The sequence below is a fragment of the Chelonus insularis genome, unplaced genomic scaffold, assembly GCF_013357705.1.
Source record: "Chelonus insularis isolate UGA/USDA-ARS -01 unplaced genomic scaffold, ASM1335770v1 contig_130_pilon, whole genome shotgun sequence".
Lineage (NCBI taxonomy): Eukaryota > Metazoa > Arthropoda > Insecta > Hymenoptera > Braconidae > Chelonus > Chelonus insularis.
Genome location: NW_023276371.1, coordinates 948,995 through 961,573, shown reverse-complemented (window position 1 = coordinate 961,573; position 12,579 = coordinate 948,995). Strand labels below are relative to the sequence as shown.

General features: G+C 27.7%; 4 protein-coding genes across 5 annotated transcripts; 3 read left to right on the top strand and 1 right to left on the bottom strand.

Moving 5' to 3' along the window:
- Nucleotides 1-7: 7 nt before the first annotated feature.
- LOC118070633 (ARL14 effector protein) lies at nt 8-1,296 on the top strand. Of its 2 annotated transcripts, XM_035089360.1 has the most exons (5): nt 8-153; nt 251-285; nt 361-635; nt 712-842; nt 1,181-1,296. In XM_035089360.1, exons 1-4 carry the CDS (start codon nt 135-137, stop codon nt 794-796), a joined length of 414 nt encoding a protein of 137 aa, XP_034945251.1. In that variant the 5' UTR covers nt 8-134; the 3' UTR covers nt 797-842; nt 1,181-1,296. The 2 variants fall into 2 exon arrangements, with proteins under 2 accessions (XP_034945251.1, XP_034945241.1); XM_035089350.1 differs by lacking the exon at nt 1,181-1,296 and having other exon boundaries at nt 712-979.
- An 818-nt stretch (nt 1,297-2,114) lies between these two features.
- LOC118070624 (GTP-binding protein Di-Ras2) lies at nt 2,115-5,066 on the top strand. The gene is made up of 3 exons (XM_035089339.1): nt 2,115-2,299; nt 2,918-3,136; nt 3,370-5,066. The coding sequence occupies exons 1-3, from the start codon at nt 2,162-2,164 to the stop codon at nt 3,601-3,603; spliced, it is 591 nt and encodes a 196-aa protein (XP_034945230.1). The 5' UTR covers nt 2,115-2,161; the 3' UTR covers nt 3,604-5,066.
- Nucleotides 5,067-7,752: 2,686 nt separating this feature from the next.
- LOC118071123 (doublesex- and mab-3-related transcription factor A2-like) lies at nt 7,753-10,082 on the top strand. The gene is made up of 3 exons (XM_035090102.1): nt 7,753-8,418; nt 8,788-9,060; nt 9,138-10,082. The coding sequence occupies exons 1-3, from the start codon at nt 8,224-8,226 to the stop codon at nt 9,723-9,725; spliced, it is 1,056 nt and encodes a 351-aa protein (XP_034945993.1). The 5' UTR covers nt 7,753-8,223; the 3' UTR covers nt 9,726-10,082.
- Nucleotides 10,083-10,176: 94 nt separating this feature from the next.
- Nucleotides 10,177-12,146, bottom strand: hyx (cell division cycle 73 hyrax). The gene is made up of 2 exons (XM_035090542.1): nt 11,966-12,146; nt 10,177-11,800 (listed from the first exon to the last, which is right to left on the bottom strand). The coding sequence occupies exons 1-2, from the start codon at nt 12,094-12,096 to the stop codon at nt 10,357-10,359; spliced, it is 1,575 nt and encodes a 524-aa protein (XP_034946433.1). The 5' UTR covers nt 12,097-12,146; the 3' UTR covers nt 10,177-10,356.
- Nucleotides 12,147-12,579: the final 433 nt, after the last annotated feature.

The window sequence follows — 12,579 nt, the reverse complement described above, 5'->3', positions numbered from 1 at the left end:
AGTAAATATTTATTGTATTCTTATGGATGTTAAATGTAATTTAAAAAAAAGAGATATCTATCGTAAATGATTGATCTTAATAACTATCAACTTATTATTATTTTGATCTTTGTTTACGATTTATCGTTACATTTATGAGTAACGAATCGATAGGTTAGATATTTCATTTAATAATAATAATTATTCAAGTAATAATAATTAGTTAAATACAAATTATGGATATATTTATTTTATTTATTTTTAATCATAGTCATGGATTCAACGGAAGAAGCAAACAATTCAAAAGTAGGTACATGATCATTTTATTTGAAAATGTCAAAAATTTTTCTTGTTAATCTTTTGTGTTATTAAATATTTCAGAAACGTAATACTCGTAGTTATTCTAATAAACAACAAGTCACCGATACCGTAGCTAAAAAATTCCTACAAAATTTTGACCCTCAAAGCAGTGAGAGAGAAAAACGAAAACTTCATCGTCGACTATACCCCGGAAGCAAAAAACATATTTTATATGATGAATGTGGGGTTTTTATTCAAACTGGAACTAATATATGTGATTGTCTGCAGTTAGATTGTTCCGGATGTCATTTTCCATGTATTAAATGTGGTTCTACTAAATGTGGTCACGAATGCAGGTGTGGTATCAACATCAATACTATCAATATAGATTATTTGTTTATACTATTATTTGATAAATATTTTTTCCAACAGAATCCATCGACGTTGGGCTTATGATTCAATTGAAAATGAGGGCAGTGATGTTGTATTGAGAAACCCTGTATTGAAAAACTCTTAGCTTTGATAGGAGGTGCCTAGAACAAAACACTTTAATTCTAAGAAAGGTCATTATAAAATTTATAAAACTATTAAAGTTTAAACTTAGTTTTAAAGTGTTCCTGCATGTAAATAATCATGATAATTTTTGCTAAGAAAAATTTGTCGATATGTAATAAAATAATTGTACAAATTAATAACTAATTCAGAGATTACAAATTGTGCCATAGAAGGCTATTTAATCCAATACCATTTATTAATATATTGTTATAGTTTATCTTCGTAAAATATCTATTCACTTTTAAAGCATTCAGTAAAGTATCAAAATTGATCATATACATAACAAACACAGAAACCCTCAATTTTCCGTTCACTAACACACTCGGATATGTTATTGATTTTTTAGACTTTACACTCAACATTAGTGCGCACGTATCGGTACACAAAGTCGTTCTTAGATCCGGTGTACAGAGAGGGTGTGCTTTAGTTTCGTAACGTAAAATACGTAAACTTTCATCAGAACAACCTTTTAAATCTAAAATAACTATAGAAAAGTACGTAAACGTTTTTTTGACGAATTAAAGTATAAAACAAATACGTAAGTACTTGAATAAAATAACGTACATCGAAGATAATTATTATATCCAATATATTTTCCGAATAAAAGAGGAAATTGTTCAGAGAGATAGTGTTTCATGAAGTAAGAAATCAGTGATCCGTGGTGCATCGACCTACAGTGCAAGCAAGTGACTATATTCTTGACCTCTCCCTTATTCTAACTTGACTTATATCCTTATACTTTTATCAGGGATGTAACCTTTTAATTAATAAATTTGAACTTCAATGAGTTGCCATTTACAACTAATACCGGTTCGTAAGGGAAAAAATATTTAAAATAAATTTTCAAGACATTAAAAATTAATAAAGAAAAATATTGACATCATCAACTAGGAATTTAAATATAACGAATTTTTGAAAAAATATTCCCGTAATTAGAAAGCTATCACTGCTAATTCATCAATATTTTATTGTCAAGTGTAAAGAAAAGGATTGAACATTTATCGAAGCTCTACATGAAAGAGTTGATCACTTGACGTAAGTTCAAGTGAAAACTTAATTGTTATCCTGTAATATATAACGTCATATACGAATTGTATCAGTTTTTCCGTGCGTCATCAACAATTGTTGACATCAAAGAGGGGAAAATTTCTATCTTTGATCAGCTGACGAGGGACAAGATTATTGAGTGGAAAAAGGTCGGAGTAGTAAGACTGCGACGTGGATAGTCGCATGCTCGTGCGTTGGCACGGCGAACGCAAGAATAGAAGAACTTTATTAAGGGACCCCGTGGCTGGGGGATCAATCAGTCGCGACGGCCGATGTCAGGATGCCAGAACAGAGCAACGACTATCGAGTCGTCGTATTTGGAGCTGGTGGAGTTGGCAAAAGCTCTCTTGTTTTACGATTTGTGAAAGGAACGTTTCGTGAGTCATATATTCCTACTATTGAAGATACATATCGACAGGTACGTTTAAACTTTCAACTGACTTGTCATTAATTGGAAAATTTTTTTTTTTCTTTTAGTTACTTGATTTGTTGTATAGCCAATCAAGGTTAAGGTAATATGAAGAAGAAAGTTGAAGAATTTAGTCAGATATTTTATTCAATTTTACATATATTCATCTAATTATCATCATCGTTTTTTGTTACAAATATATATGTGTAATAATATTCTGCTGCAAGCATGTGGAAACTGATCAGGGACTCGTGCTGTATAAGCTATGAGATGCGTGCTCTATCGTGTTTATCTTTTTTTTTTCTGTAGATTTACGGAAATGATTTTCTGATATTTGTATCAAGGATATAATGGAGACATATATGATCGTTTGTTGAAATAAAATTGTTATTGAAGTAAAGTTATTCAAATGAGTGATAAAGTTTCATATTCGGCTAAATTTTCTATTGATCGGACTGTATACATACTGATAGTAATGTATCGTTAGCATTTTCAAGCAGCGCACAAATGGAGTAATTTAATAATTCGTTGAAGCTGGAATGATATATCTTTCAATATATTTTAATCTAATTGAGTAAATAATTGTTTTAAATGGGTAACTAAAAAGAGAATACACTTAACTTATAGGTGATAAGCTGTAATAAAAATATATGCACGCTTCAAATTACTGATACAACGGGGTCCCATCAGTTTCCCGCTATGCAGCGACTTTCAATAAGTAAAGGTCATGCTTTCATCCTGGTGTACTCGGTATGTTCGCGACAAAGTTTAGAAGAATTACGGCCAATTTGGGCAGTGATACGAGAGCTCAAAGGACAGGATATTTCACAAATTCCAATTATGCTGGTAAGTAAATTTACTGAAAACATTTCATGGTTTTTCATTATGTACTTAAATTTACTGGACTGAATTAAAAGTCAACATTATTCAAAGAAATCTGTAAAGCATAATGAAAGATTTAAGATGATATTTTTTTTTTATTAACGAATAATGAAATATAATAATGATCCATTTGATAAGCTCATAATGAAAGACTGATATCTAGTCTAGATATATGATGGTTTTATAATACTTGACAGGTCGGCAACAAGTGTGATGAGAGTCCTTCAGTTCGCGAGGTATCAATGAGTGAAGGTGCTGCTGAAGCAGCTAATTGGGGTTGTGGATTCCTTGAGACTTCAGCCAAGACCAATCACAACGTAAATGCACTCTTTCGTGATCTTTTAACACTTGAAAAAAATCGTTCAGTGTCATTACAGCCGGTACAAAGCAACAACGCGATAAGCCTTAAGGAAAAATGTGCCGTTATGTAAATTAAATTTATTTCATTTTGGCTTTTAATAGTATATTAAATTAATAATTAAATATGATCATTATAAGAGCAAGCGTAAATATAAAAATGATATCAATATGTAAGACCAGTCAGTTGAGTTTAAATAATCGATTGGTCTTTATTATATTATGTTATTTTATATAGAAGATTATTTACGAAGCAAATACGAAAGAAGTTAATTCATACTTTTATCGTATTATAATAAAGTTTGTAAGAACAACTCTGCCGAGTTCTATATATATATATATTTCATTGCTATAGTGTGATAGTTTAAATTTTTTTTAGAAATAATAAATAATTGAATAATCGAAATATTATCTAGATTCGATAAAAAAATTCAAAAGCATTTGTAGTATGAGTGAATGTACTCTATAAAACGCACTATGAAACGAAATCATGTCATATCAGATATATTTATTCAACAAATAATTATACAAATTATTATTTTTTATCTGTTTTAAAGATTTTTTAACTTAAGAATTATTCAATAATTAAAATAATCGATAACTCAGACTTAATTTATTTCATAATATTCAAATGTACAATTATCGAATTATATCATAAAAATTGACAAATTTTTGTAAAAGAAAAATAATATTTCTATTAAAATAACCAATTAATTAATTACTTATGGATTGTGGTACAACTATTTCATATCAATCACAAATATCTTCCGAATTTTTTGTTTGTTTTTCTACAAATGATATATTTAATAATTTTATATTGAGTAAATTTTTTGATAGACTTAAATATTATTCAAGTATTTATCATTAATTTTGAATGAATATTTTTTTTTCTTTTCGATGTACAACAATTTTATAGTATACAATATATCACACAACGAGAGAAATAAGTAAAAAATATAACGCACAATCAATTAAGACAGTAATTAGTTATTCAGGATCTGTGATTTATATAAATTTAAGTCTGAGTGATCGATATAAAAAATAAAAGCGAACACCTATAATCGTGGCATCATTAATTATTTTTTTTTTGCATAGTAATCAGTAAATATAAATTCAAAGTGCTTTTAAATGTAATAAGCTCGAATAGATTTGTTTTGAGCCAAAAAATAATAACATAAATAAAAATTATGCGATAAATGATGAAAATAAACAATTGTTATGAGATTGGTTTTTGTTAAATAGTTGTAAGATTTTTGTAATGATGCTATTAACATTTGTCATTATTGTGTGAAGAATATTGAGAGATTAGTAATAAAAAATAGGAAAAAACAATGAGCGAGAGAGAGAGAGAGAGCGAGAAAGGAAGAGAGAGAGAACGAATACATTTATGATTAAAAAAAAATACTTTGATGATTGTTGAAATAGTAAAAACTATTAATTAATTACTTATCATTATAATAGCAATTTAATTAGAGAATCAATCATTAGTGAAATCATTAAAAAAATTATTAATATAATAAAAAAAAAAAATATTCAAGACAATTTGATAGTGAAATGAATTCTTACTAAAAGACTTTTATGCTAAAGCATTCGTATTTTTAATTGAAATTTTATTCTCTGCAATTAAATTTCTGCTGAATTAAATAAAATTGTGATCGATGAATTTATTATTAATAAATCATGAATGGATATAATAATAATAATAATAATAATAATAATAATAATAATAATAATAATAATAATAATAATAATAATAATAATAATAATAATAATAAATGTAATAAAAACATTGAAAGACAGTATAATAAAATAGGGTATCATTTATCTGAAAAATTGATAACAAAGAATTAGGAGCAGAAATAAACTTCAACGTAAATTAGATAATGCCATGTTCTTATGAAATTAAAAAAAATAATAATAAAAAAAAAAATAATAATTTTCAAATCTCTTTGTAATATTCATAAAAATCAAAATGAGTTTTCTTATTGTAAAAAGTCAATATTGAATATTTCTTTTCAAAATTTATATTTGAATAATTTTTCTCTTATGTATTACATAATTATTATTGAGTGCAATATGCAAAATAGTCTTAATATATGAGACGCTTTTAACTTGAGCATATCGATGACAATGAATTATCGATTATTGATAAATAAAAATAATAATAGTAATAATTATAATAATAATTAGTACTCTACATATCTGTGAGGAAAAATAAAATTCTTCGCCATATATTTATTATATTTATCAACATTTTTTCGATCTTTCTGACATATATTCATGTAAAACATAATAGGAACAAAATGAATTTCATTAAAGATAATATTCAATATGTATTTAATAAAAAATACAGTATTTTTGTCTAATTTTATTTTTTAAACTATAAAATTATTTAATTCAAAAAATTTGTAGAAAATACAAAAAAGTTGTTATAGAAAATTCTATCGGCGCGTTATAATTATTGAAGAAAAAAAATAGTATAAAATTTTTATTACAATAAGTATGAATATTAATAAATATGAATATTAACGATTATATTAATTGTTACATCAAAATGAGTTAATAGATATCTCTGTTGAGTATTATATATCGACTGACAGCCAATGATAATACATGATTAATAAAATATTGGATGACATGATTGAACAAACGTGTAAGCACAACATTAAAAAACAAATAAATAATTAACACACTCAATAATGATATGCTAATGAATTGAAGTAATCAGAGAATGTTGCTATTCATATTAAAAATCATGTTTTGGGGCCAATTGGAGTGACAAAATGATGAAAGTGATCTTATCAATCACATGTTAATCATTTACAAGAACGCGCCGAATATATTGCTATTTTAATTAATTAACAAAACTTTTTCAGAAAATTCTGATCAATTGCTGATGATAAGAAAGAATATTTAGCAATATTGATTCATTATTGTAAAATTACTTGTTGATACTAAAAGTATGTATACGATGACAATTATGACAGAATTTTCTGAAAAGTTTATTTAAAAATGATACTTGCCTGCTTTACTTTAGTGATGTAAAATACTTTTACAGCTATTATTAACATGATTATTTGGTTTGATTTTTATAAAAAGTACATGAGTCCAAGGTCTAAAGGATAATTTTATTCTTAGATCTCAATAAAGCTTGATGGACATTTAACGCTAGGACAGCTCTCAAACGAAGTCCATTATATTTAGCACATGATCAAGATAAACTGACATTTACATTTCAGTCACATTCTAAAGATGTATTTTACGTGGCTTTAAGAATATTAATTAAATGTTTTCTTTCGTAATTAATCAATATTTTACTGACATAAATGAAAGCAGGTATATTTCATTTATTTAAATATCTTTGAAATAATAATGAATTGAAGAGAAAAAATTTCTGTTACTTTTGCCACTGAAACTTAGCAACAATTTCAACATTGTTCAACATTCTTTACTAAAAAGAAAATTATTATTGACTGTAGAATTTTCAAAATTGCCTGAGATATAGAACAAATATATATTCATTAAATTGTACAGAAGATGATGAAAACATTAAGTGACATTGATAGTAAAGTAGTAGCAGGTCGAGCACAGGATAAATTATTTTAATTGCTCATACAAAATTTATTATTTGTCATAGCAAAATTGTTATTTCATTAAATTATATTAAATAATAATAGATTGACATTAATAAATACTACTTCATAGAAAAAATATTTTTCATCAAATTATTATTTTTTTGTTTATATCTTTATAGGTTATATTCACCAAATTATTTTTAATTATCCATTTTAATGATCATCATATTTGTATTTTATCAGCCAATAATATATATAATATTATTATACATATCTACTAATTATTCTCATTTATTAAATATTTTGTTTTTGAGTATTTTTTCTTTTTAATTATCACAATTTTTCTAATTACTAATACTATGATAACAATCTTCTTCCTGTCTAACACTAAGATAAATTATCAATGAATAAAATACATAATGAGATCATTTTTTATTTGAGTAAACAACAAATTAATTAAAAAACTATTATTTACTTTTATTTTATAAATATTAAAGTAACTCAAATGAATTTTATGCTAATGTATTAAATACTATATTGATTAACTACAAGAGCAATAGTTCTATGTAACAATAAACTTACGTAAAAAGAAACCAAAAAATGCATTCTCTTTTTCTGACGCTATCTAGTTTCAATAGATATCATCCATGTACTGATGATATGTGGATGGTAGAAAAAAGTAACAATATATATAACATTAATCGTGTTAAACCTATACTAATAGTTTTAGAAAAGCCAAAAGCTTAGGAGTAGTAATATCAAGATAGTGAGATGGAAAATCTGTGGAGGAGTGGCATCTTGAACAAACAAGACAGAACCAATCGAGAAGAAAGGGTGGTCCAGCTGATGTTTGTCTTTTTACCCACCCTGAAAGGATGCTGGAGTCGCGTTGGTGGATATCCTGTACTTCACGTGTCCTTCCAATCGGCTTACTTGAACTGATAAATGAAATCATGTTGAAGTAAAATTCATTTGAACACTCTTCAGTTTGCGATTCATCGTGTAACACTTTATAGTTCATTGGTTGCTAAAATTTGATATTATTGTTTTTATTATTTACTACTAACAATAATTAAGTTGAATAAGAGTAATAAAAATAAATGAGATTTAAAGGAAAATATGTTAAAAAGAAAACCAACAGTAACCGATCTTGAAGATGATGATGGAAAACAAAGACGACCAAGGTGTGCTCGTTGCAGAAATCATGGACTCATTGCTCGTTTGAGGGGACATAAAAGAGAATGTCAGTATCGAGAGTGTCTTTGCCCCAAATGCTCTCTGATTGCTGAAAGACAAAGAGTCATGGCTGCTCAGGTAAATTGTTTTATTATTTATATAAACTCATTTAAGTTTATAAATTTCTAGGATAACTTGTTTTTTTAATGCAAGCAAAAAAGCTTTTTGAAAAAATCACATCACTTCCTTAGCTTGACATCACTCTTAAGTAGAATCCATTAGTGTCTGGTGCTCTATTTCATTGATGTTTGTATTTGCATTACGACACTTGATCTTGAGTCTACATATCGTAGCTTTCAATCGTCGGATTTTCCCTCACACTTTTGTTCGATACCATATAGATGTTAGTAAATCTGAAACTTTTGATATCATCAAACTAATCAGCAAATAAAGGATTATATTACCTCATAATTCACAGTAATTTACATAGAATAATATTATTTATAGGTTGCACTTAAAAGACAACAAGCTGCTGAAGATGCTTTGGCACTTAATATGAGTAAATCTACATCAAAATCAGAGATAGATTATTTATCGGAGCAAAATCATAAAATCAACACTCAATCTGACATTCCAAATATTCTAATTCAATCTGAAAATTCTGATATTAACAATAGTAATTTAACTAACAATAAAAGAAAGAAAATAACTTTACCAAATTCTATAAGTTTAACAAAAGATGATGATAACTCTTCTGAAATAAGTCTCCCTTCAACTTCAGTAAGTTTATATGAATATTAATTATAATCATAATTAAAAACCTCTTCTTTTATCAATACTATAATTTTATATTCTAGGAATGGAGTAGAAAAAAACCAAATAATCATTTAAATATAAAGGATACTTCAACAATTATTCAAACTTCAATAGAAACTCTTGTAAAGCTTTTTCCAAACATTAAATTATCAATACTCCAATTAGTATTCCAACGATGTGGCCAGGATTTAATTAAAACTATTGAATACTTTACTAATGACAGTACTAAAAGTGGATTTCCATCAGCATTTCGACCATTTTCTACATTATCTCAATCATCATCATTTAATTCTGAGTATTTTAATGTCTTTTCATTACCATCAGTTTATTCGAAAAATTTTTATAACGACAGATATTGTCTTTTTAATATAGTGCCAGATCAACTGTCACATAATATTGGATCGAGTGATTTATTTAATAGTAGCAATAGTAGTAATAGTAGTAATCATGAACAAAATAATGTTCTTAATACTCAATATAGTCATTATTTAAATACTAGTATTCAACAGCAACAACAATATTCACTACGAGAACATTCTTTGAGATCAGGACTCTTTCATTTGCCTCCAATTATTCCGGGAGTGTCTTGTGTGCAACCTGACTGTATTCAATGCTACAAGTTTCTATAATTGATCGTTCAAATAATGAATTTAACATAAAAGTGTAGTGTTCTTGTAATCAAGTATTATAATAAGATAATTCACAATGAAAACTGGACAATATTTATTCGTGGAGTATTTGATTTTTATTTTGTCTTGTTGGATTATCTACTATCACTCGTAAATCTAGTAAAGTTAACAATAAAAAATTGAATTAGGAAAATTCAATTGAAAGCAAGAAGAGAATCGAACATTGTATTGCCGGAAGATAGAAAAAACTCTGCTTACTTTGGGTTTAGTTTTTCGGCAGAAGAAAATACCTTCAATGTAATGCTTGAGGGCATTTTGGTCTATTCTCGTGTTTGGAATTATTAAACATACGTGAAACTTGACACCGCCTGAAGATACTTAATTTTATTTTATTTTTATTGATCTTAAAGGAAAATTCAATTGTCTGAAATAATAAAAAATCGAAGAAAAAATCGTTTAAAGTCTTTTTATTGTTTCGATAAACAGAAATAACATTCTTTTTGCGCTTTCTTAAGAATATTCATTCACTTAAATTGCGGTCACGTGCGCATAAAAAAACTTGACCAACTATTTACAAACGTGACTACTAAAATATTATATTTAAATATATACATAAAATGCACAATATCAATTAAAATCGTAAAAGAGGCTTATTTTTAATCATATGTTTATCCAGATGTTCCCAAAATTTCATCAAAGCAGCACGATCTAAATGACGCTTTGTGCGACTTAACTCTATCACAGTTACTGCCCATCGAGCAACATTTGTGTCAAGTCGCATTTCATCATACTTGAGATGGAATGCACAAATTTTTGAAAATATTTCAACTGGATTACCATCGAAAGGCCAGCCTTTAAATTGCCATGCTGGTCCCATTACAAATACTGCTACTACACGTTCCCAATCAGAGTTTGTAAGTTTTTGTGGATTATCAATTACTCGATAAGGAACAGTTAAACCTCCATCTTTACGACGTTGTAATAAAATTTCATGTTCTCTCTTGGCACCTGATGTTTTCTTTTCATCATTACTGACATATTTCAGATCTTGAAGGATATCTTTGGCATTATACATTGTAATTAGTGAATTGTTTGCACTAGGAATAATGATAATTGGAGTCCGGCTAGGTCGTTTATTTTGAGCAGCTTGTTGAGGAGTTAATTTAGCGGCTGATGTAGGAAGCAAACCTGATGATGGTGCAGAAGTAGGATTAGCAGGCTTTCGAGTTGCTGGATTAGTTCCTTCAGTTACAGATTTCAAAGTCATTCCATGATAAGATCCCATGGTATCAATTTTAAAACCTTCTGTTTCTTCCTTTTGAATAAATCTTTCTTGATCATAACGATTATAGACTGCAGGTTGAGGAAGTGGCCTCATAGGCGTTGAACGAGGTGTAACCATTGGCGTAGATGCTACGGGACCTTTATGTTTCCCGTCTTCTCTAGCTTTTATACTTTGTAAAATTGCAAATATATTTTTAGCAAATATTTTACCACTACTCTGTAATATTGTAGCTCTTGTTCTCCATTGTCTTTCTCGTGAAACAATATCTTTTGTATCATCAACATCCATATCTAAAATAACTCTTAAATCTGAGCCCATGCCAATGTCATCATTTTCCTTAATTGTTGTACGTTTTTTGGCCAATCGTTTAGCCTTAATTGCAGCAATTTTTTCAACTGACATAGCTTCTGACAGTGATTTGATATTATCAACTGTAACAGATGCTTCTTTCGGTGCATCCAGACGAGCTGCAAGTTGTTCTTTAACCTTTTGAACATGAGTCTCTTCAAATCTTGGTTTCTTAGATAAACCTGCATCCAATCCATCTTCGGCAGTTCGTTTTACTTGTGTTGGAATTTCTAAAGGTGCTGATTTATCTATGGCGGCTGATGTGGCAGTTTCACCATTGAGATAGGCAAGTAAATCTTTCCGGTCTGGTCGACGGACAACCGGAATATTTTCTGCAGCCGCTTGCCGTACATAAACTGGATGTGTAAGTTGAACATGTTTAAGTAAAAACAATAGGCACTCTAGGGTATAATATTCCTTAGGCGTTCCTTCCTTTCCAGATCTAAAATATATATTATGATTTAGAAATAATAACAATAGCAACAAATTTAATTATTAACAATTTATGACATATACATGTATGTCTTCTTGTAAGATTCAATCCGTTTAGTGCATGCAATAAAAGTATGCAAAAAAACATTCACTAAAAAATAATTATAATACATACCCATAAGTTAAATAATTAGTTTTCACATTTTTCGGCCACGAAAATTCTCCAAATATTATTTGATTTTCACGTTCAATTATTTCTTTCTTATTGACATTATATTGTCGTAGTAAACTTAATGGATCCGCCATGTTTATGGACTAAACTATCAAGAATGGAACGCATTGCTTGACGACCATCATACAAGAGGAACTACTCTCGGAATTGACTTCGACCGCCATCTATCCAATGGGAAGCTACTAAATTACTTTCATAGATGGCAACTAATGTATATTTTTAAAAATAAAAATTTTGCACTATTTGCGCAAATTTTAAATAGAAAAAATTAATAATTTTTTATTCTATATTAAATAATATTATATAAAGAAAAATTTTTTATTAATATTTTTCTATTACGTCAATAAAATTTTTACCAAAAACATGTATATACAGAATATTTTCAAAATCATTATCATAATCATTTTATTCGCATTAAATTTTACAAAAAATGTAAAATTAAATCATGATTACATTAGAGCAAATCAAATGTAAGCAATAGATGGCAGTTCTAGAGTATTTCTATCGATAAAAAATGCATTTTTTTTTCTTTTTAAAAAGAAAAATGATTATTCGCA